The sequence below is a fragment of the Centropristis striata genome, chromosome 5, assembly GCF_030273125.1.
Source record: "Centropristis striata isolate RG_2023a ecotype Rhode Island chromosome 5, C.striata_1.0, whole genome shotgun sequence".
Classification (NCBI taxonomy): Eukaryota; Metazoa; Chordata; class Actinopteri; order Perciformes; family Serranidae; genus Centropristis; species Centropristis striata.
This window is the reverse complement of record NC_081521.1, coordinates 14,744,738-14,767,246: the sequence shown is the minus strand read 5'-3', so window position 1 is coordinate 14,767,246 and position 22,509 is coordinate 14,744,738. Positions and strand designations below refer to the sequence as shown.

At 36.8% G+C, this 22,509-nt stretch overlaps 1 protein-coding gene across 1 annotated transcript in view; it reads right to left on the bottom strand.

Annotated features, from left to right (window-relative positions):
• The window catches only part of LOC131971501 (sodium-coupled neutral amino acid transporter 3-like), a 23,969-nt gene extending 7,290 nt beyond the window's left edge, over nucleotides 1–16,679 (bottom strand). Inside the window, exons 1-11 of the mRNA XM_059332996.1 lie at nucleotides 16,482–16,679; nucleotides 11,049–11,117; nucleotides 10,880–10,949; nucleotides 9,216–9,331; nucleotides 6,245–6,318; nucleotides 5,971–6,063; nucleotides 5,700–5,781; nucleotides 3,717–3,799; nucleotides 3,421–3,479; nucleotides 2,423–2,539; nucleotides 1,157–1,236 (exon numbers count right to left, since the gene is read on the bottom strand). Of these exons, the coding sequence (XP_059188979.1) occupies nucleotides 1,157–1,236; nucleotides 2,423–2,539; nucleotides 3,421–3,479; nucleotides 3,717–3,799; nucleotides 5,700–5,781; nucleotides 5,971–6,063; nucleotides 6,245–6,318; nucleotides 9,216–9,331; nucleotides 10,880–10,949; nucleotides 11,049–11,113 (839 nt within the window). The 5' untranslated portion in view covers nucleotides 11,114–11,117; nucleotides 16,482–16,679. The remainder of the gene's footprint in view (nucleotides 1–1,156; nucleotides 1,237–2,422; nucleotides 2,540–3,420; nucleotides 3,480–3,716; nucleotides 3,800–5,699; nucleotides 5,782–5,970; nucleotides 6,064–6,244; nucleotides 6,319–9,215; nucleotides 9,332–10,879; nucleotides 10,950–11,048; nucleotides 11,118–16,481) is intronic.
• Nucleotides 16,680–22,509: the final 5,830 nt, after the last annotated feature.

Sequence of the window (22,509 nt, the reverse complement as noted above, 5' to 3'; positions counted from 1 at the left end):
GAGCAGGGAGGCAAACCAGGAAGTGCCTTAAGCTGCATTCTACTGAAAATTCCAGCAGGGGGCGCTAAGTTTGGCTGCAAAAACATTTCTGTGAATTAATTTCTATACAAAATAAGAATACTACTCACTTGATTTAGTACCTCAGAAAAAACACTATGGTCTCAATCACTGGTAAAAATCTTCCTCAAGACAATTTAATGTTAATAGGTCAAATAATGGCCCCATTTAGAAGAAAATAGAAGATAAAGAATCATATGATTTGGGGCGTGGCTACCTTTGATTGATAGGTCACTAACAAGGTGCGCCGTCATCAAGAGAGAAGCAGAGCAATGCGTATCCACGGCAACGTGTCAATAGAGTTATATATAACATTATAGAGATATAAAAAAGGATGTTTACTGGTTTGGTCTCATAACTTTGACCCTTTCACTGTATTTTCACTTAATGACAGTTTATTTGAACATTTTGTTCATTAAATGTCTTGTTCAGCGTTTGGTTGGACTAACAGACACTCCAAGGATTCATTTTTCTGAGGTAAGTAACATAAGTTTTGTTTTTAGTTTTTGCTAGCCAAAATGAACATCCCAGTTAATGCTCCAGTTAATGCTAACATGAATTAGCAGCAGCTTCTCTCAGTCAGCTTGAGGTGTAGATGCGTGTAGTCAGTGATCAGATCCCTCTCCTCCTCCACAGTCCAGATATGGTCTGCTCCCCGTATCAGAAATAAGATGGCGACACAAGATGGCGACCAGTGTAACGCTGAACTCGATGCTTCCAACGGGCCACAGACCAATGGGTGACTTCACTGTGACTACGTCCATTTTTTATATAGTCTATGTGTTTGGCCAGATTTCATTAGAAATAGCAATGGTGCACAAAACCAAAAACATAAGACCAAAGTTTTTATGAATCAAAATTATTCATAAACTTCTCATAAACTTTCTTCAATGGTTAGTTGGGAGAATCATTTTGAATTTGGGACGCCCTCACAAAATCAGTTGTGCAAATTTAAAAAGAAAGAAAGGGCATGTCCCAAAAAGTATTCCCTTCTTTCTTATTACTGCAGACAAGAATGCTTTTTCATCTGAGCATGCTTTAACAAGTGACGTAGTGACATAGTGATGTCTGCTGTATATAAGGATTGTAAGTATCTTACTTGCTCAGCTCAGTGTAGATGGGAAGCACTTCCGGGTGACATACAAAAGCAAATGCCAGGATGGGAATGGTATACGCCGTCTGCAATTCAAGTAACACACAACTTCACTTAGCTGGTTTCCAGGAAGCACATTACCCAGCCATGTGCCATGTGTAACATGATGCACCCACAAATAGTGTCTGAGCATACACGTTTTCAGAGCACACCACATCCTCTGAACAGAGAGAACATTTCAAATGCAAATGGTGATGTATGTGTGTGTGTGTGTGTGTGTATGTGCAGTAAGGTTATAATAGTTTTGGATTTTTCATTAGTTTTAGGTTTAATTTCGTTGTCAATTTTTGTTTTCAAATTCAGTTAGTTTTAATGAGTTTTTAGAGTGAGTTTGCAAGTTTAAAATAGTTTTTATTTTTATGAAAAAATGCTTAGTTTTATTTTAGTTTTTATTAGTTTTAGTTTTTTGTAATGGAGTTTTTGTTGGGTGCAGGATTAAAAAAATTCACAATAAATATAGCCTTTATCTCCTTTGCCTTATCCATCTTAGCCCCAATAAGTTTACTAAGGCATAAAACCAAATAGATGAAATCGGTTTTATATCAACCAAAAAGGTTTACGTATGAATAAAGTGGACAAAGACGAAAACGAAGGACATTTTCACTATAATTTTAGTTAGTTTTAGTTAGTTTTGTCACCACACAATACAGTTTTAGTTAGTTATATTTAAAAAAAACCCCAACTAATTTTTATTTTTATTCCAGTTAACGAAAATGTTTTTTCAATTCTAGTTTTCGTTATTTCGTTAGTTTTCATTAATTATAATAACCTTGCTGTGCAGGCTGTTCTTATTCACTGTTTCTACTGATACCCAAGAAAAGTTAAGCACTTTAATTAATTTATTGTGAGCTAGGAGGGCAGCTTATTACACCAATATTTACGTTCGTTGTGAGACAGAGACCTCTAGTGGCTGTAGAAATAACGATGAGAGGATGTGAGAATACACTATATATATCATAGTATACGTATAAAGACTGATAAAGTCAGTTTAAGGCAGGTGGTTCCGTTTCACAGCGATATATGTTTAAAACAGCAATCATGGAGTTGCTTCACAGCATAAAATCACATATAAATCAACATATTTCGTAAGATATCGGACGAACCGTACATTTTTGGAAGATATGATATGAACCAATTTATATAATACATTGGTGTGTGTGTGTGTGTGTGTGTGTGTGTGTGTGCTTGAACATCAGGTAGTTAATCTCTTACCTCTTGGTTGATGGTGAAGAGTTTGGCAGTGCACGTGTCCTCTGGGATGTCTGCATTCACAGAATAGTTGCCAAATACTTCCAGAGGGCAAGAAATGTTAAATCTCTTGTAGATGACCTAATGTGACAGAAAAAGATAGTTAGGTTTAAAAAAAAAAAAAAAGAAACCCTGTGTTGCTTTAGTTGGTGTGTATCTCTTCTCTTCACTACTCTGTCTCTGTATTGATATATGAGTGTTAGCACCTAGCAGCTGTATACATTCCCAAAGGGAACAAACAGGACACGGCAGCAGCTGTTGACGGTCCAACCAGCTAAAGAGGATTCAAACCAACGATAAGATGAGACTTCACTAGTTTTCATCAGGATTTTCATTGATGTAAAATGATCTAATAGTAGTGCACAAACAGAGTGCAGTAACAACAATGTTGTTGTCTTCTTTAAGCTTTTATATTTTGTTTTCAGTGAATAAACATTTTCAGATTGATTTTGTTGTGTAGTGTATGAAGTGAAGTATATTTAAAAGTGTTTCACAACTCTATTCAAAGATTTGCGTATTTTAGACAAAATATTAGAAAGTAATGTTATATTTTAGTCTTAATGTAATTTTATCTCACTTTTTTAATTTTTACTATATAACAATATTCCTATCAAATAAACTTAAAAGGGATAAGTGAACTTTCTGCCTCCTGCTTTGGTTTTATGTTTAAATGCATATATACATCCAAAGCAGACTGTGGTAAGTGCAATTACTGCGGTCTGCTTTGGTTTTGAGTTGGATTTTGTAGTTACTGCAATCTTTATACAGTAATTTCTCTTAAATAAAGCTAAATTAAATTCTATACTTTTGTCACAAGATAAAACAAACCTTACGGAGTTCATTTTTAGTTATAACTCAATTTCAACCAAAAATGTAGTTACTGCAGTTAGGCTTTGCAGGGCAGTATAAGTAGTGGCAGTTCTCCAGCACAGAAAGCCTTGATGTAATACATTATGACTCACCGCAGAGAGGAAGAACACCATGCAGGAGAGAGAGAAGCCACTAGTATAACCAAGATACCCTGCAGAACACAAGAGAAACAATGCAGACAGTATACTACAGTAAGTGCTGTTTGATTTTCATTTGTTTTTTTCTTAATGTGTTGTATCCTATGTGGCTTTGCATTAACTTCAGGTTACACCATATAAAAAGGAAACACAGGTTAAGTTCTTTCAAAAGACTTGAAATATGACAATCTGCCAGCAGCTTTACTGTGAGGAGCTGCTGAGTGTAATCAAAGTGGAGGCAGGTGGCATACCCAGGTGTTTCATCAGGGCCAGGGGGAGGATGATGCACACAGTGACGATGATGATGAGGTAGTTTCCATTCATGAACCAGTTGCTGGGTGAAGAACACAAGACATCACACACACACATACAGTTAAGCATACACACAAATGGTGTACAACAGACTTTCAAACTGCATGTAGAGCAGAAGCAGTCACTTCTAGTGTATAATGAGAATTAATTACACTGTTACTGTAGCCTGGGTATACCCATACTGCCTTGCGCGCTCGAATTTCATTTCGAACCTCCAGGCAGCCTGGCAACCAGGGAGGTTTCTTAGCCCTGTTTTAGGGATCCAATCACAGAGCGGGGAGGGACGGCAAGACGATGGCGCGTACTACTCGGCACTTGGAAGCTTGTAGTTTTCTTACGGATCGAACATGGCTGCTGCAGACGCGAAACTCTCTTTAGCTGTAGATGGTGTTTTAAATAGTTTAGAGCGAAAGTTGAAAGGCGAAAGGTCTCTCGGCGGCTCCGCTGTCCCCCGGCTCGTATCGAGATCACTGTCTCTCGCCGAGAGACCCGCAGCTGCTTGTTTATTGCCCATAAAATCAGTGGATGTGTGTGGCTGAATGACATGAGGGGGAATAAAGCGTGAAAATAAATAATCTTGCAGAAAGCGAGAACTGGAGAAGCAAAGCAGCAAGCAACACTCTCTCTCACACACACACACACACACACAACAAACATCCATTTCTGTCGCTCTACATACGTCATCTGGTATAACTGATACGATTGGCTAAGAGCTACCTACATGCTTTTGATAGACATTCTAAGCACCCAATAAACGGCTCCGGAGGATCATAAACCACACCTCCTCTACGGAGAAATGAATGGCTGGTTGCCAGACTAGATCTCATTTGAGATTAGTCTGGTGTTAGCCAGGCTACTGTTACTGGGGCTTTTTACAAACCCATACACTATGAAGTGGCTGCGATGTGGGAGTCACTATGTACATACTTGACTGGATCATACAGACTAACATTAATGCAAGCAGTAATTTTGTGCATTTTTTACACAGCACTTTTAAGATTTCATGCTCACATTCATGTAGTTGTACTGAGGACCACTTCAAGTGAGGGTGCGGGCCGTATGTGGCCCCCGGGCCTCCAGTTGCCCTTCCCTGGTCTAAACCCAACTCAACATGACAAGTCACAAGAAAATGATCTATTGATTAATGATTAATGTTGAGATAATTGAAAGGACTGCAGTATTTGATGCCCACTCACAAGCTGAGTAAAAGTAAGTAAAATGGTCATATCAAGTTCAGATCACAGGATAGTTGTAATGCATGAATGTGACACTGAGCAGAGCCATCTAACACTGTAAACAGTGTAAGAGGTTGATGCTGAAGTTTTTTTGTTACATGCGTGCAGATGGCACTAGGGACGGGGGGATATGCCCCCCCAGATTCATAGTGATCCCGATCCGTCCCCCCCACTTTCAGCAACAAACAGATTAATGTTCCGTTACTTAGAGTATTTACATTGCAGCGCACATAGAGAGTCTGAAGGCTAATGGTGCGTTCAAGGTCAAGGTATCAGTATAAATTGAACACACCATAAGGCGTTATGGTAAGAAGGTGTTAGACTCGCCTTCAAAATAAAAGAAAACACATGTAGCTTTCAAAATAAGAGCACATGGACGTGTTAGCAGAGTCCACCACAGAATTTACAAGAAGCTTCAGCGGCCATGGTTGGGGGGACTGATTGGAATCACTATAAATCTGGGGGGGCATATTCCCCCGTCCCTAGTGCCATCGCATGTTAATATCACTGGTCACTGGATCAAATTGCATAGATGCACTATTTCCTCCTATTTTTGAATATATATTTTTGTTGAATGACTACAATGAGCAGCTGGTTAAAGAAATGACTGAGCCTTTAAAAAAAAGAAACTATATATTTTTAAGAAACTGATGTGATCTGTCATATAAAGTTGTTAGCAGTACTCACTCAGAGCTGGACGTCTCGCCGAGGAAGGCCTGGATGACCAGCGGTAGCTCAGATTTGACTATGAACAGGTAGCTGGACATGGCTGCAGGGAGGAAAACAGAGACAGCCTGAAGAAAGAGTGTTTATTAGTTTACATGACCACATGTTGATGTTCCCTCAAACATTGATGTTCTGGCACATTTGGTTCCCTCTGCAGGATGGATCATCACCAACCACACATATGGCATAGACATTTCAGTCAGCATATCTACAGTATAAAGCAATGTCTTACCTCCAATGTTATGCAGTGTGATGATTACAGCTGCTGCTATCTTTCCTGGATGACCAAAAGCTCTCATGCCGAGCTGCTCATAGGCACGAATACCTGAAGAGAACAACAGCAACATTTGACATTGTGACATTTGTACATACAGTAACTACTAGCTGAACAGACTATTATATACAGATTATATACAGAAGAGAAGAAACAAAGAGAATGGCCTAAAAAAGTTTAAGCTGGGATTCATGATTTTATTTATTATTTTCCACATTTAATAAAGCCTCACCCACAACTCCAGCACTACGTAGAAGCAGATGGACGGAATAACAGGACAGACAGGCGATACATGTCAGCAGGATCCTGTAAAACACAGCAGAAGTGGTATGTGACCTTTTACATGATGATTAGTTTCAGTGGGTTGTATTGAACAGCTTTGGGGCTTCTTCTTCCTTGGAAATAAGCTCTAAAAGCAAGCCAGCTGTTACAGTATGGCTATCACTGAAGTGATCTGATATTTAGGTAGAGAAGGCATCTCAGTAGTTTGACACAAATACAGTGCATACATCAGTTACTCTCGTGTTGCACCCTGGTTTTAAGGCTGCTGCATTCTCAGACTTTTAATATATATTCTCAGGTTTCAATATATATTCTCAGACTTTTAATATATATTCTCAGGTTTCAATATATATTCTCAGGTTTCAATATATATTCTCAGACTTTTAATATATATTCTCAGGTTTCAATTTATATTCTCAGATTTTTAAAATATATTCTCAGGTTTCAATATATATTATCAGGTTTCAATATATATTCTCAGGTTTCAATATATATTCTCAGACTTTTAATATATATTCTCAGGTTTCAATATATATTCTCAGACTTTTAATATATATTCTCAGGCTTCAATATATATTCTCAGATTTTTAATATATATTCTCAGGTTTCAATATATATTCTCAGACTTTTAATATATATATTCTCAGGTTTCAATATATATTCTCAGATTTTTAAAATATATTCTCAGGTTTCAATATATATTCTCAGATTTTTAATATATATTCTCAGACTTTTAATATATATTCTCAGACTTTTAATATATATATTCTCAGGTTTCAATATATATTCTCATACTTTCAATATATATTCTCAGGTTTCAATATATATTCTCAGACTTTTAATATATATATTCTCAGGTTTCAATATATATTCTCAGATTTTTAAAATATATTCTCAGGTTTCAATATATATTCTCAGATTTTTAATATATATTCTCAGACTTTTAATATATATATTCTCAGGTTTCAATATATATTCTCATACTTTTAATATATATTTTCAGGTTTCAATATATATTCTCAGATTTTTAATATATATTCTAAGGTTTCAATATATATTCTCAGACTTTTAATATATATATTCTCAGGTTTCAATATATATTCTCAGATTTTTAAAATATATTCTTAGGTTTCAATATATATTCTCAGATTTTTAATATATATTCTCAGGTTTCAATATATATATATGGATTTCATAAGTATATACAGTATAACATGTGCTAACAGTGGCCCCTGTGAATATGATGGACGACGACGTGTAGTAATGTTGCAATAGAGAAACGTAGGCAGTGTAGGGAGGAGGTCAGGGTGGATGGATGAGTCAACAAAACACTGGACTTTAACATAGGGGTCTTCTGTTTGCTTCTTACTGACACTCACTTTTGATTTCTGCATGACCATGATGGTCCCAACTGTTGATGAGGCTCAGTTGACGAAGGCACAGAGAGATGGTAGTGTGAGTCACATCATAAAACACCTCTATGTGTTCTACAGGCCAGTTACAAACTATATGTGTTGTTGTTTCGTTTGGAGAACCTTTTGCTTTGCCACTTCTCATGTGTTCTTCTTTGTAATATGGTATGGTTATGTAATCAAAATCTTATATCCCAATATAGGTAATTTCATATTTCAATAACTATATATATAATATCACGACATACAGTAGCATGTTTTTTGTTGACTCAATAAATAAATATTCTATTTAACCCTTTATCGGGCAAAGAACTATATTTGGTAACTTTAGTGGATATCAAAATGAGGTACCAAAGTCTTTCTGTGAGGTCGTAGAACCACATGGAGTTCTTCCTATTGACCAATCAGTATGATAATAATATAATAATATTAACTTTACCTCCAATGTAAAAATGAAAAATTTAGAAAAAAAATCAGCATGAAACGTACAAACGTTGCAGATTTACTAGATTTAAAGTGGCAAATCTGCGCGAAAAGTATTTTTTTCTCGCAGATTCACCACTTTAATTGTCATAAATCTGCGCCTTTTTTTATCGTAGATTTGCCACTTTAATCTCGTAAACTTTTTTCTCAAAATATTACCCCCTTCCCGGATCCGTATGTTTTTTTTTTTACACATTCCACATTCTGGCTGTATGTATAATATCCTCCAATATTCTCTAGGGTTGAAATTTGAAATTTGCAAGTATTTCAATGAGTGCTCTATTAAGGGTTAAAATGGTAAAGCCTATTTTTCTTTTACTCCTGTGTGAATGAAAAATACTTTGCATTATATATATAAGGCAGTAAGCTCTGCCATTTTGTCTTGATTTTTAATTTAGAATAGAAATCTTGACGTTATGAAAATCAGCAGTTCTAAGTCTGAGCCGGGTTTCCTTCACATGGATCTTATTCTTGTTCTCATGCTGCAACATGTTGCATGGTGGACGTCTGGCTACCAAACAGAGAAGCTCTAAGACACTGAACACACTGAGGCTACAACACTTCATTCTGAAATGGTTTACAGCACCTTTAAGTAACTTTATACAGTCATGGAAAAAATTATTAGACCACTCTTGGTTTCTTCATTTTCTTGGTTTATTATCAAGAAAACCATGGAAAATGTCTAGATATGAGCTCTTAAATTAAACTCTTATCAGCTGTTTTTGTTGTTAACATTATATTTGTCGAAACAAATGTACCTTTAGTTGTACCAGGCATTAAAATGAACAAGAAATTGAAGAAAAAGTGTGGTCTAATAATTGTTTCCATGACTGTATGTCATAACTATACATATGGAATGAGCAAAATCCATTTGTTGTGTAATATTTACTTTTCTCCTCTTGTGTGTCTGTTTGTTTACTGTCTCTCATTTTCAGGGAACCAATGAGGTAAGAACGTGTGTGTGTGTGTGTGTGTTCAGTTGTACCCTCTGTACCAGCGTGTACTGTGTATATTTGTGGTACTCACAGGAAGAGGACGATGCCGGTGTTGGACATAGCGTAGGACAGACCCAGAATGCCGCTGCCCATGATGGCGTTGCTCAGGTTGAAGACAGACATCCCAAAGGAGGTTTTACCCTCAAACTGGACAAGACACACATGTCACACACAATGACTTCATGGTGGGATGCACATTGTGACATTACATCACAATCATGAATAGTGTATCATTTCAACTCATAAATCATAAGTTTTCTACACATCTATAAGACCTTTTGATGTGCAACTCTTTTACATTCACATTTTGTCTTGTTTTTTCTGTTCACAGTTCAATAGTTCAATACACTTAATACAAGGTAAAGATGGTCATTGTAGATCACGACAAAATGTAATTAATTTAGATCAATAAAATTATTATAAAATATTATATACACAATATATATGAAATACCCAATAGTGACAGTAGTTGCACTGCAAAAAAGGGGTGTCTGAAAACAAGACAAAAACACTAAATCTGAGGGAAATTATCTTGACAAGATTTCTTAAATTAAGATTGTTCAATCTAGAAATAAGCATGTTGAACACTTAAAATAAGAAATTAACTCTTAAGACATGATAAATTATCTAACACTTCTAAATCTATTTTTTTATTATCTTGGTAAGAAACAAATATTTTGTAGTGTGACTAGTTCAGAACGGCCGCAGATTGCTTCGAGACAGACTGTCATTCCATGTTTCTGCTATTAAGAATGACTTCTGCTCAGAATATAACCACTGATGCAGCATCTGATGGCAGGATCAGGCCACAGAGATAAATCTCAGATGAAGGACTTTGCTCAGGCTCACAGGGACTCTATGATCATGTCTAAGGGGGGTGAGGAGGGTGTTGAGACCTGGGGGCTCCTGGCAGCCGAGGGTTTACTAACCATGTCACTAGTCGTCATTCTCGCCCTTTTGTGACCCCTTTTCCCTCCATATCAGTTATAATACACTCTCTTAGAACACTATGGCAACATAACTTGTGAAAAACAAATATTGTTTGTTCTGAACTGTATGAGAACACATCGAGCATCAATACTGTCCTACTAAGTCAAACTACAGTAACTACGCAACTGGCCAGCCAAATGTGTTATAGGTAGGTAAGTGTTATGACACTTATTTCTTCATGCATTTATGATTTCATTTTTATACTAAAAAATCATGACGATTTATTTGACCTTTGCAGTGTATTTAAAATTGTTTAACACATTCAAAGATTTGTGTATTTTAGACTTAATATTTTAACTTGATCACTATCTAGATAATAATTTCCCTATCAAATAAACTTATAAATTATATTCATCTTGTCTTCACTATTCAACACAATGAAGAAATACAAGGCTGCACTGTATCACAGTCAAAGTGAAGTTACTGCAGACTGATTTGGTTTTATGTTTAAATTCACACACACACACACACACACACACACACACACACACACACACACACACACACACACACACACATATATATATATCCAAATCAGACCATGGTAAGTGAACTTTGGTTTTGAGTTAGATTTAAGAGATATCTAGATAAAATAGACATCAAGGAGTTCATTTTTAATTATAACTCAATTTCACCCAAAAATGTAGTTACTGCAGTTAGGCTTTGTAGGACACAATAGGCTCATGGCTTCTCTCACAGACTCACATCTGTGAACTGAGGTCTCTTTGATCCATCACTCTTGTGTTGCAGGAACTTTTCCTCCTCTGGTGGGATTCTGGAATATCCATCACAAACAAAGAAACAGCACTGCACTACTTGAAATAATATGAACAGACTTGATTTAGCAAGAGGTGAGTGAGCATTAGAAACATACCCTCCATCCACAGGCATGGCAGCCTCCGGGTGGTGGTTCCCGTTTGAGAGCTTCTGCAGCTCCATAGTTCTGGAAGTTTTTCAAAAAAATAAAAGGTTATTAAAATGTGAAATGTGAAGAAGAAGAAACAAAACACAAAGTTTTTTTTTGTATGTTATATATAGCAATCAGACTTAAAAACATTGTGATACCAATACTGGCTGGTGACTGCTGGAGTTGATGTTTAGCCAAGCTAGCTAGCAGCTTGGCTGTTAAGACTTTGGTCCAGAGTGAAATAATAATAATAATAATAACAATAATAATAATAATAATAATAATAACAACAACAACAACAACAACAACAACAACAACAATAATAATAATAATAATAATAATAATAATAATAACAATAATATTTGTACATCCCAAATACTAAATATTCAGTGAATTTGGTACAGACCAATACAGCTCAAGTAATTACAGATGCTCAAAAGCATGTTTTTTTTTTTTTTTAAGATTATTTTTTTGGCATTTTTACTGCTTTATTATATAGAGACAGATAGAAAGGGGGAGACAGAGGGGAAGACATGCAGCAAAGGGACCTCAGGCCAGATTTGAACCCGGGTCCGCTGCAGCAAGCACACGGCTTTCATGGTAAGCACTCTACCAGTGTGAGCCACCAGGACGCTCCCTCAAATGCATGTTTGAGGTGAGATTCCCAGTCAAGTTAATACAACCCAAAAATACAAAAATGAGCTTTACAATGTGAAGAATATGCAACAGCATCTCTCCTTAGACCCTGATCAGGAGAAGGAAAAAGCAAAAAGAGCAAAAGAGGTCTTCTAGCACGACAGATATGATGTACAGAGGAGACTGGAATAACAAAAGAAAAATTACAAAGGAAAGCATCATCCATCCATCCATCCATCCATCCATCCATCCATCCATTCATTCATTCATTCCTTATCCACTGATCCAACCTTGGGACATGGGGTACTGGGTACTTCCTGGACAGGTCCCCAGACTATCACAGAGTTGACACACACATAGAGACAGACAACCATTCATGCTCCCATTCACTCCTACAGTCACCAGTTAAACCTAAGCTGCATGTCTGTGGAAGGAATCAGGAGGAAGAACTTCACACAGAAGAGCTGCAAGATGGATTTGAACCCGCGACCCTCTGAGCGAAATATGCTAACCACAGTGTTGCCCCAAAAGGAAGCAGAATGACACAATTAAGTGAACACATACAAAACGGTGCTAATCAGTATTCTATATCGGCAATGCATCTCGTGCAGATATGGGCATTAGGGGCCCCGGGGGCCACATCCGGCCCGATAGCTGTCCCTGTCTGGCCCGCGTGAGGTTACCCCAAGCCTGCAATAGTCTGGCTACATGTCCAGGCTTTAATCCTGCAAAGGTCTCAGTCTCATCAAGCTGCTTCATAACAGCAACAGACAGAAAGCTCTGATAAACACACTGGACTCTACCTGCCCAACACACACAGTCAGACAGCTGGTGAACAACTGAAGAGACAGATGTTTCCCTCATATTAAACTCTAATCAGCTGTTTTTTGTTGTTAACATTATATTTGTCCAAGCGAATGTACCTTTAATTGTACCAGGCATTAAATGGACAAGAAAGCAAGGAGAAAACAATGTTCTAATATTTTTTTCCATGACTGTACATTGACAAAACAGACCTTTTCGGTCCAAACGGTATTTTTCAAAGTTCTAAGAAGCACGTTGTTATTGTGTCCACACCACATGAAGAAGGAGTGTTTGTGGCTCTTAGTTCATAGAGTTTAGCTTCCAGGGACCTTTTTTTAGCTCCTATTTAGTAGTAGGTGAACCTGGTCTCACAGGAATCTGTGAAATAGCCACGGATTCGCTTAACTCAAAATCCGTGGAATAGCCACGGAATCACTCAAATTTCCGTGAAACTGACACGGATTTCACTACAATGCAAGTAAATGACAGTCAGATCCCGTGGCTATTCCATGGATATTTTTTGGTTCATGTCCAAGTCACGTGACTTTCAAGGTTCCGGCGGTCAGAACAAAAACATGGCAAACATTGTAGTGAAATCCGTGTCAGTTTCACGGAAATTTGAGTGATTCTGTGGCTATTCCACGGATTTCTGTGAGACCATGTTGTAGTAGGTTCTCTCCTAGCACAACAGGAACCTTAGGTCCTTAGTGGTTTGTTGAAAACATAAGCCGCATGCAAAATCAGCAACTTCTGTTTAAAAACCTGTTACCCATTTAATAACTGACAACACAAACACAAACAATAGCAACAAAAAGTTCGAGCTTTACTGATCAGCAGTTGTTCATTTTTAATTATAACTCAATTTTGCCCAAAACATTTGTTACTGCAGTTAGGCTTTGTAGGGCAGCATACCTCAGATAGAAATATAATATATGAGAGTTATATTTTGTGTTGGTGGAGTAAAAATCTCACATTAACCTCAGTGAAAGGCAACGTGGCTCTGCAGATAAGAGCCTGTTATCCTGCGGACTGACAGACGCAGCGATAACAGCTGAGAATGACCTCCCTGCTCAAACATTACTGAGCTGCTTCCTCAGACGGTCACATTTTGTACAGTCACATGGACTCTATTTGTAAATACTGTCCCTACGTTCAGTCATCTTATATTTTACGTTGGTATTGCTTTATATTAATGTTGCAGAGAGAGAAATCAAAACTTATATTTTAATTAAATACATTTGTATGCAGATCAGTTGCAGAGCAATCTGAACATGTTATACATGGTCGCCTATAAAGTTAGAATAACTTTGTTTTCAGACACAATCTTCTATTAATTGTGGTTTCATTTTCATTGTGTTATGTTTGGAAGACATTGATTAATAAAGTTTTGAGAAGATATAAACTTTTTCTGTCGAGAATAAATCATGTTGTCACAATCATTTCATGGAAAAAGGTAAAAAAAAAAAATTAATTCCATCTTCATGGGCGATCGTGTATGTACAATTTGTAAGACTTTTAGATTAAAACACTGTAAAAATGAACATTATCAACAGAATGTGAAGTGACAGGTAGATTTTATGTCAAAAACTACCCATCCATTGCAACAGTTTCTTAACTTGTAACATTTCATGGAAAGAGGTAAAAAATATTTTATTCTAACTTTATGGGCGACCATGTAGTCTCTTCTTAATGGAAATACGTAACTGATGTCTGTGTGCTCAAAAGCAAAAATTATAAAATTGTAAATTGATAATCGACACTTGAAGTTAACCATGTACTGTAATTAGACTCCTCACACGTTCTAGGTGGTTCCAAAGCCCTGGTCTTACTTCAACGAAACTAAGAAGAAGTTATGCAGCACTGTGTTTGAGCATGTTAAAAAAGACTGGCTTTAAATGCCAAACTGTGATTACATCACAACATCTGAACTTGGGTGAATAATGGATGAATAATGCAGCTCAGCAGATTTCACACAGAATCAAATAGTTGCTTGAACCTGCTTTTTATATGAGGTGATCCATTTACCCGTGTAAGTCATTTTAAAAGTCATGTGAATGTGAAAGAAAATAGAACGTGACACTCAGAGAGTAAAAGAGTAAAAGTCAAAGTCTAACAGTTTCCTGTGGCTGCCAGCTCACCTGATGCTATCCAGCTCATTGTGATGCAGGTATACCCTCCCATCATGTGCACCAATCAGGTTCAAGAGTTTCTTGCCAATATATTTTGGCCAAATATATATTTACAACTGTCAACAGAAACTTCTATTTTAGACTCTGTGCTGCAGCTTTACACGCTGCTAAAAACGTGTGTCTAAAAACAAGATAATAAAAACACTAAATCTGAGGGAAAGTATCTTGCTGCATGGAAAGATAATTTCACTTGACAAGATTTCTTAAATTCATTTTGTTAAATCTAGAAATAAGCATGTTGAACACTTAAAGGAAATTAACTCTTAAAACAAGATAAATTATCTAACACTTCTAAATCTAAAGTTTTTTTTGTTATGGTAATAAAACAAATAATTTGCAGTGGAGTAGAATCAGAAGTTCACACTTTATGTGTGCATCAGGAACCAGACCAAATTATTTTAACTTCACAACTTACAATACAAGCCAGCATGGAAACCAACACCATGGACATTAAATGTGAATACACTGAATAAATGCAGAATAGATTTGAATAAGAATAGACACCGCCACCTCATGTGTGTGGAGTCAGGCCCAGGCGAGCCTGGCTCTGTCTATTAAAAAATATACCTAGAATAACACCTCTTCAGCCACATATTTTAGGCTTCCACATTTTGTTTAATCTGTACACAAGCAGCAATGTACATTTTAAGAAACTGTTGCAATGTGTCGGTAGACTTCTCAATCTGTCACTTCACATTCTGTTGATAATATTGATCTTTACAGTGTTTTAAACTAAAAGTCTTACAAATTGTACGTACACAATCGCCCATAAAGTTGGAATAAAATATTTTTTTTCACCTCTTTCAATGAAATGATTGTGACAATGTGATTTATTCTTGACAGATAAAGAATATCTTCTCACAGCTTTATTAATCAATCTCTGTCAAACATATGACAATGAGAATGAAGCCACAATTAACAGAGGATTATGTCTGAAAACAAGATTATTCCAACTTTATGGGCGACCATGTGTCAGGAAATTCCTTCAAGTGTATCAATCTCTATTTTCCACAATTATCAGAAATTAAGAAAGATTTGTTATATTTCGGAACATAATGCTTTTTTGCCATGATCCAAGCCTTTAACAGAAATCCCAGATGCAGTCTTCCAGAGTGAGGTAAGAGGGGAACAGAAAGTGTACAATGTGTGCCTGAATGAAGCCCTGCCCTATCTTCCATGTATGGAATGTGTAGATTTGCAGCTTATATAATACTGTCACCTTTTTGTGTGTATTTCTGTCTATTTTCAATAGACTTTACATTAACCCCAATTACAGTTCTACAGTTTGACGAAGATGAAGCAGCAGCTGAGGCTACTTTTTTACCTCAACAACAACAAAACCCTGTGTTTTGCTGTTGTTGTTGTTGTTGTTGTTGTTATTGTTGTTGTTGTTGTTGTTTCCTTTTAACATGTATAACAAGTAGTTGACCCATGTATACATGTCATAAGTGTAAATTCATACTTTCCATATTTTTTCCTGACTTTGTTTAAAAAAAAAAAAAAAAACAACTTAATTTACTAGTTAACAAGAAAAGAAAAGAAAAGCTTGAAATAATATTCCCGTCTCTAATCTAATACATAATATACCCAAAACACAGTGAAATGAACATCTGGAGCAAAGCTGCATAACAACTAGTTAGTTACTGAGTGTGAGACAAAGCTCTTTTCCTCTGCCGTGGGTCTTCACTGTTCCTGAGCAGACCCTCTCAGGGAGCCAAACCACGTGGCAGCAGAGTAGCTCCAACTCAGCCAGAAGAACGGAGAGACTTACCGGTAGCTCCAGATGCAGGATGCCCAGCTGACTGTCTGAAGCAGAGGGGGGACCACCTCTGTGGTGAAGTCCTGACAACAGAGGTGCAGTTTGGGCTTAGAAGATAGAAACACTGGCTGTTTTTGGAGCCCTGCAGAGAAGCACAGTGTCTCCACGACAGGTTAGGGAGAGGGGAGCATATGTGGGAGTGGGCAGTAGGAAGGGAGGGCTGCTCAAAATGACGGTTTCAAGTTTCTTGTGATGTCACATATAGGGGCACTCCTCTTCCTTTCCAAAAAAAGAAAACAAGTTAACTGTGACTCTCTCTCAGGCTCTGGTGATGGATTGCTCTCTGGGGAATTCTCTGGGCTCCTATGGCCTTCTCATACACACTGGGCCTATTGAATTGTTTCCATGTTTCAACTCTCTCCCCACTGCCTGCTCTTGACTTATGGGAACAGTGGAAATATGGTGAGGAGATCAGCACAGGGTTACATAAGAGCCTGGCTGCTGGCGGGCAGCTCTGCATTAGAGGCAAACTGGAAAAATCTAGCTCTATTAGATCAATATAGAAACGTTCCACAGAAAGGTAAATATATAAACCAGCATTTCCCAAAAGTGTCCGTGGTGAGCTTTGTGAACCAACAGATGGTCCAGGATACACACGTGCAATACACACAGGAACACTCCCCTAACAATGTTTTTGAAATCTATCACTGTATGATTTATGGTGTACAAAAGATTTGAAATGATTTCTTCACATGTAAAACTTTTGGTGGCAGTAAACATGCATATTTGTGCACAGAAATGCTCAAGATTGTGTTTCCAAGTGCTTTCACAGGTTGAGCATTTCTCATGAAGAGTAAACATTGATGAACTGGCCCTCAAACACATTAAACACAAAAAGTTTTGGGATCAAGCTAAATATTTTCATGAGCAAACCATAGTTTTTTTTTTCAAATGTGTATGATGGAGGTTATGATTTCCACTTTGTGTGAAAAAATATTTTCAGCTGGCCACTTTGCTTGTTCTAAAAGTACCTTTCGAAGCTGTCAAAACTCTCAGCTCAGCTGATATGGTGAACCTTTTAATTATGAAGCAAAAACAGTTAAGTTTTTGGTAGAACATTGAGAGTTACAGAGTCAGCCGATCCTTCTTGGTAAGTTCATCACTTTGATACTTTATTATTATTATTATTATTATTATTATTATTATTATTATTATTATTATTATTATTATAAAACAATAAAATATAGCTGATTTTTGGTTTGTTCACACTAAACATTCTTTTTAAATCACTTCTTAAAACACACTTTTATAGACTTTCTGGTAACGCTTTATATTAAGGTCCTTGTAATAACCATTAATTAACAAGTAATAAGGCATTGTTCTCGCTTTAGATCCCTTTAGCTGCCAAAAGCATAGTTAACTGTTAAGAAGTGCATAGTTAACTTATAATAGATGAGCAATAAAGTATATTTTAATATCAATAAGCAAACAAAAGATTAATAAAGGCATGACAAAGACATAATGGGTGGGTTATGGGTGTTTGTAATGCTATTATGAAGAATTATAAGATACTCATGAGGCTTTTATTAATGTTCTTATTATACATTATACATACATCTTATAGCCTGCTATTAGCTGTATTATAATGCCATTATTAACACTTATATAGGCTTATAAACACACAGTAATGTTAATAAGCACCTTGTAAGGACTTACAAGGGCCTTATTACTTGTTAATTAATGGTTATTACAAGGACCTTAATATAAAGCGGTACCGACTTTCTTTTATGTAATGCTTTCTATCTCACCACTCCTTTTTACTTCTTCACTTTTTACTTTTTTACTCCTTTTTTCTTTTATTTTCTGTGTATCTGAGAATGCCTTGTGTATTGTTTTTCTTTTAATGTAAAAATTGTCTTTAGCCTTATGGCATCATTCTCTGTCTGATAAACTGCTCTCTGTGTAAGCACTTTGTAAACAGCTGTTTTTAAAAGGTGCTATATAAATAAAGTTATTATTATTATTATTATTATAAACATGAAGTGAAGTAAGTTAATTATTCTCAAGTCAAGCAAGAATTCCCTGGTGCCGTCCTGCAAAAGTGAATCAGCACCGAGAATTGAATGCATAGCAGAGTCCTGATCGATCTCAACTCTGTTCTTTAAAAAGAAAAATTCAAAAGTTAATTTGTTACATTTTGTAGACAGGTTCAGCAAAACTTAATAATGAAGTTATTTCAGCATCCTTTTGATCCGGTTGTTAACATTAAATCACAGCAAAATCTGTATGTTTGCGGTAGCAGCAGGCATCCAGACAACGTTTCTGCAGAAAGCAGTGAAATTCAGTGAGCTGTTGTTATTTAGTTGCTATTTCAGCCATGATGGAAAGAAATGTTGTCATCTACACTTTTGCTTCTCAAATGAAGAAAGCAAATAAACAAGGTTAAAGGTTGCCAATTCATTTAAAAAAAATAAAAAATAAATGAATTTTACAAATTCCTTTCCGTCGATTATCCATGAACATGCACCCTCTAAAAAGCTTAGGGTTAAAAAACGCCCAAACTCCTAGTTCACCACTGAACTATCATTGATGTTGAAGGCAAGAGACAAATCCTGGGCCTTGGCAGGACTCAGCGATGAGGCAGCTCACTGGATAACATTCAGACAACTAAGAAACAAATGCACTTCCACCTTCAGATCATTTACCTCATCACATTGAATTGATCTCCAGCTCTTTTTTAAACCCATCAACATTTTGGAAAGCAGTAAATGTAAAGAAAAACAAGTCATGTGCATCTCTCCCTCCCCCTAATAGATAAACCATGTGAGATTTGCGATGCTTTTAATGCACATTTTGCTGCTGCATGAAATCAATTCGTTATGGTATATTCTGGTCTTGCTTTAAATAGTCAGCCGCTGCCTCACGTGTCCTTAACCACACCCCTCTGTTTACATTGCAGCCTTTCATGTCCTCTGCTGTTAAAGCTGCACTTCAGGGTGTAGACTGCAGGAAATCAACGTGAATACAAGATAGATCCTTATTTTTTTTAAAGCTCTTTGCTCCTTATATTGCAAGCCAAATAACATATCTGTTTAATCTTACAATTTCTTCTGGAGTTATCCCTCAGGTATGGAAATCAGCACATGTAATTCCACTACATAGGTGTGGTGATAAATCGAACCTCAACAACTATTGACTGATTTCCAAACTGCCCTGTCTTGCTAAGGTACTACAATCTCTCGTCAATAATCAGCTCAGATCATTCCTTCCACTAAACATTGTGCTGAGTCCTCTCCAATATGGTTTCAGATCAAAACATAGTACTATTACTACTATTTCATATTATAAAATAATATTATATGTGCTGTAGACAAAGGAAAATATTGGGCTGCCCTCTTTGAAAACGTAATAAAAGCATTTGATACGGTTGACCATGCTCCAACAAATCATCCAACGATGATACAGTTCTGTATTGCACCTCTAACACTGCACATTCAGCCACTGAAATCCTCCAGCAAACCTTTGACAAACTACAACATTCTCTTCTCAATCTGAAATTAGATTTTGATTAATTTATTCATTGTCCTTAACTGCACTCAGGTCATGGGGGGTTGGAGCCGATCCCAGCTGACATTGGGCGAGAAGCAGGGTACACCCTGGACAGGTCTCCAGACTATCGCAGGGCTGACACATGGAGACAGACAATAGCTCTCATAAACTCCTATGGGCAATTAAGAGTCACCAGTTAAACTTAAGTGCTGTTTTAGGATTGTGGGAGGGAGCCGGAGTACCCAGAGAGAACCCACGCTGAAACAGCGAGAACATGCAAACTCCGAAGAAACACAGAAGAGCTTTCCGTCTGCTCCTCCCTACCTTTTTTTTTTAATGTAGGAAAACCATTGGACAACTTATTTCAATAAGGTGACCATTCATTAATAGGTATAACTCATTTGATTTAATTATAAAAAAAAAAAAAAAGAGTAAGTACGGTGTTTGTGTGTGAGAAATAATTAGATATATGAGCAAAATCGAGGGAGAAGCATGTCTGTTTAGGTTTGTACATGCTCTTTAACATATCTAAAGTGAACTTATTCTGGTACATTTATCTGACAACTATTATGCAGTTGAACTCTGTGAATGTCTTCCTATAGGATTTGATTTATGAAAAAGATTTTAAAAAGGACAAAATATGTCTTAAAGTTGATGTGCATGTGTACATGTGGGTGGATGGGTTAAAAAGACAGAGAATCATGTCCGATAAGTTGCATGCACTTAAATTAACTGAATTAATCTGTAATTCAGGCAGAGTGGGCTTGATAATCACCACTGATCAGGATCTGCAATTAGTCTTCCTCTGTGATCAGCCACTTTTTCTTTTTTTGAAAGTGGCATCTATTGAAAGAAAAGTGACTCAATTTTATGACTTTAAAAACGAAAAAGCGTCAATTTGACAATCTTTACACAGCAATTTTAAGATTCAAGTAACATTTTATACTATTCTTGAATTGTTTTAGGTGTGCGCAGTAACGTGCTGCCCACTGCTCCTTGCATGGTGTGTTCACTTGTGTGTAAAAAAGGATGGGTTAAATGCAGAGGTTGAATTTCCCCATTGTGGGATTAATAAAGTAATCTTCTTCTTCTTAAAGTTGCTGTTCCTTTAGTTTTATGAATTTATGTAAAATTCTGGTTCCATCATTTGACATTTCAATTTAAAATCTAATTTGACAGGCATGATCATGGAGCACATGGTATTGGTCTGAATAAATCAACCATAAGTTTAAAAAAAATATTTCTTTTCAAGGTTTTTGTTTTTCAGTTAACATTAGACTACAACTGGAAGATGATGAAGTCTACCTTCAACAGATGTGGTAAGAGCATTTGAAGTAGGTTTAAAATATTTGTTTGGGATTTTATACGAGGATGATGTATTGAGAGTGGACTACCTCCTATTTGGGGAAAAGAAGGTCAAAGTAATGCATAAGAAGTTTTTAGGGCCAACCCCATAATGTACATCTAACAGTGTGCTTAGGACGACAAAAGTATCGGCCACTAGTGACCAGGACTTTACTAAATCTAGTAGTGAAGTCAGTGAGTTGCTAATGTAAGTTAAACTCGTGTTTCAGTGTCACGCTGGTGGACTTTGCTAGCGTGAAGCTAATCGCTAGCTAGCAGAATCTGCTAGCATCGCAGTTGGCTGATTGGCTGTTTTTTTTTCCTCTGCTCTTGACATCATTATAATGAGGGACTGCCCTCAACGATTCATCAAGATTTAAATTAAGGATGAATGAATGAGAGTGTTTAATCTGCTCATCAATATTTATCCTCACAGATCCCTTTATGCGTCACGCTGCTACATAAACCCAAACAGAAGGTGCTCAAGGAGAAGCAAAATATAACACTGATGGTGAATGGTGTGCTTTGCAGCATACAGAACTGGGGCCTGCAGCCTGGGTGCTGTACAACTAGCCATATGCTTGTGACAATGATTTATGTGCATTGAGCAGGGCCTGTTTACAGCTGCTGTTTATAGTCAGCTAGTCTTCAGTTGTACTTGCCAAGCACACAGCTAATACAGACAGTCCTGTTAGCCCCTTAACATTTAGCTTATCAGAGGCTAAGTGAGGACACATGAAACACCATATTAGAAATAAACATGTATAGAGACAAACTACATCAGTTGCACACACAGACTGCTGCACTTCACTCAGCAGTCAGTTAACTCGGGGTGACAAGCAGTGGAAATAGTAGTTACTGGATGTAACTCCAGTTGTATGAATATATAGCCTACCACTATGTTGTCTTTTCTAACTACTGTGTTGGTTATTGATTTCCAAAAATACATCTACATATATTCACACAACACAAGCATTTTTGTCCACTGCTGCGTTAACAAGAGTATTAAATGCTTGAAAAATGTCCCTTTAAAGTACATTTTCCAGGGTTAAATATTTCAATCAGCTAACTAACTTGCACAAGTAATGTAAACATAGAATAAACCAGAGTGGTGCTTTGAGCTAAATGTCAAATATCTGCATGCCAA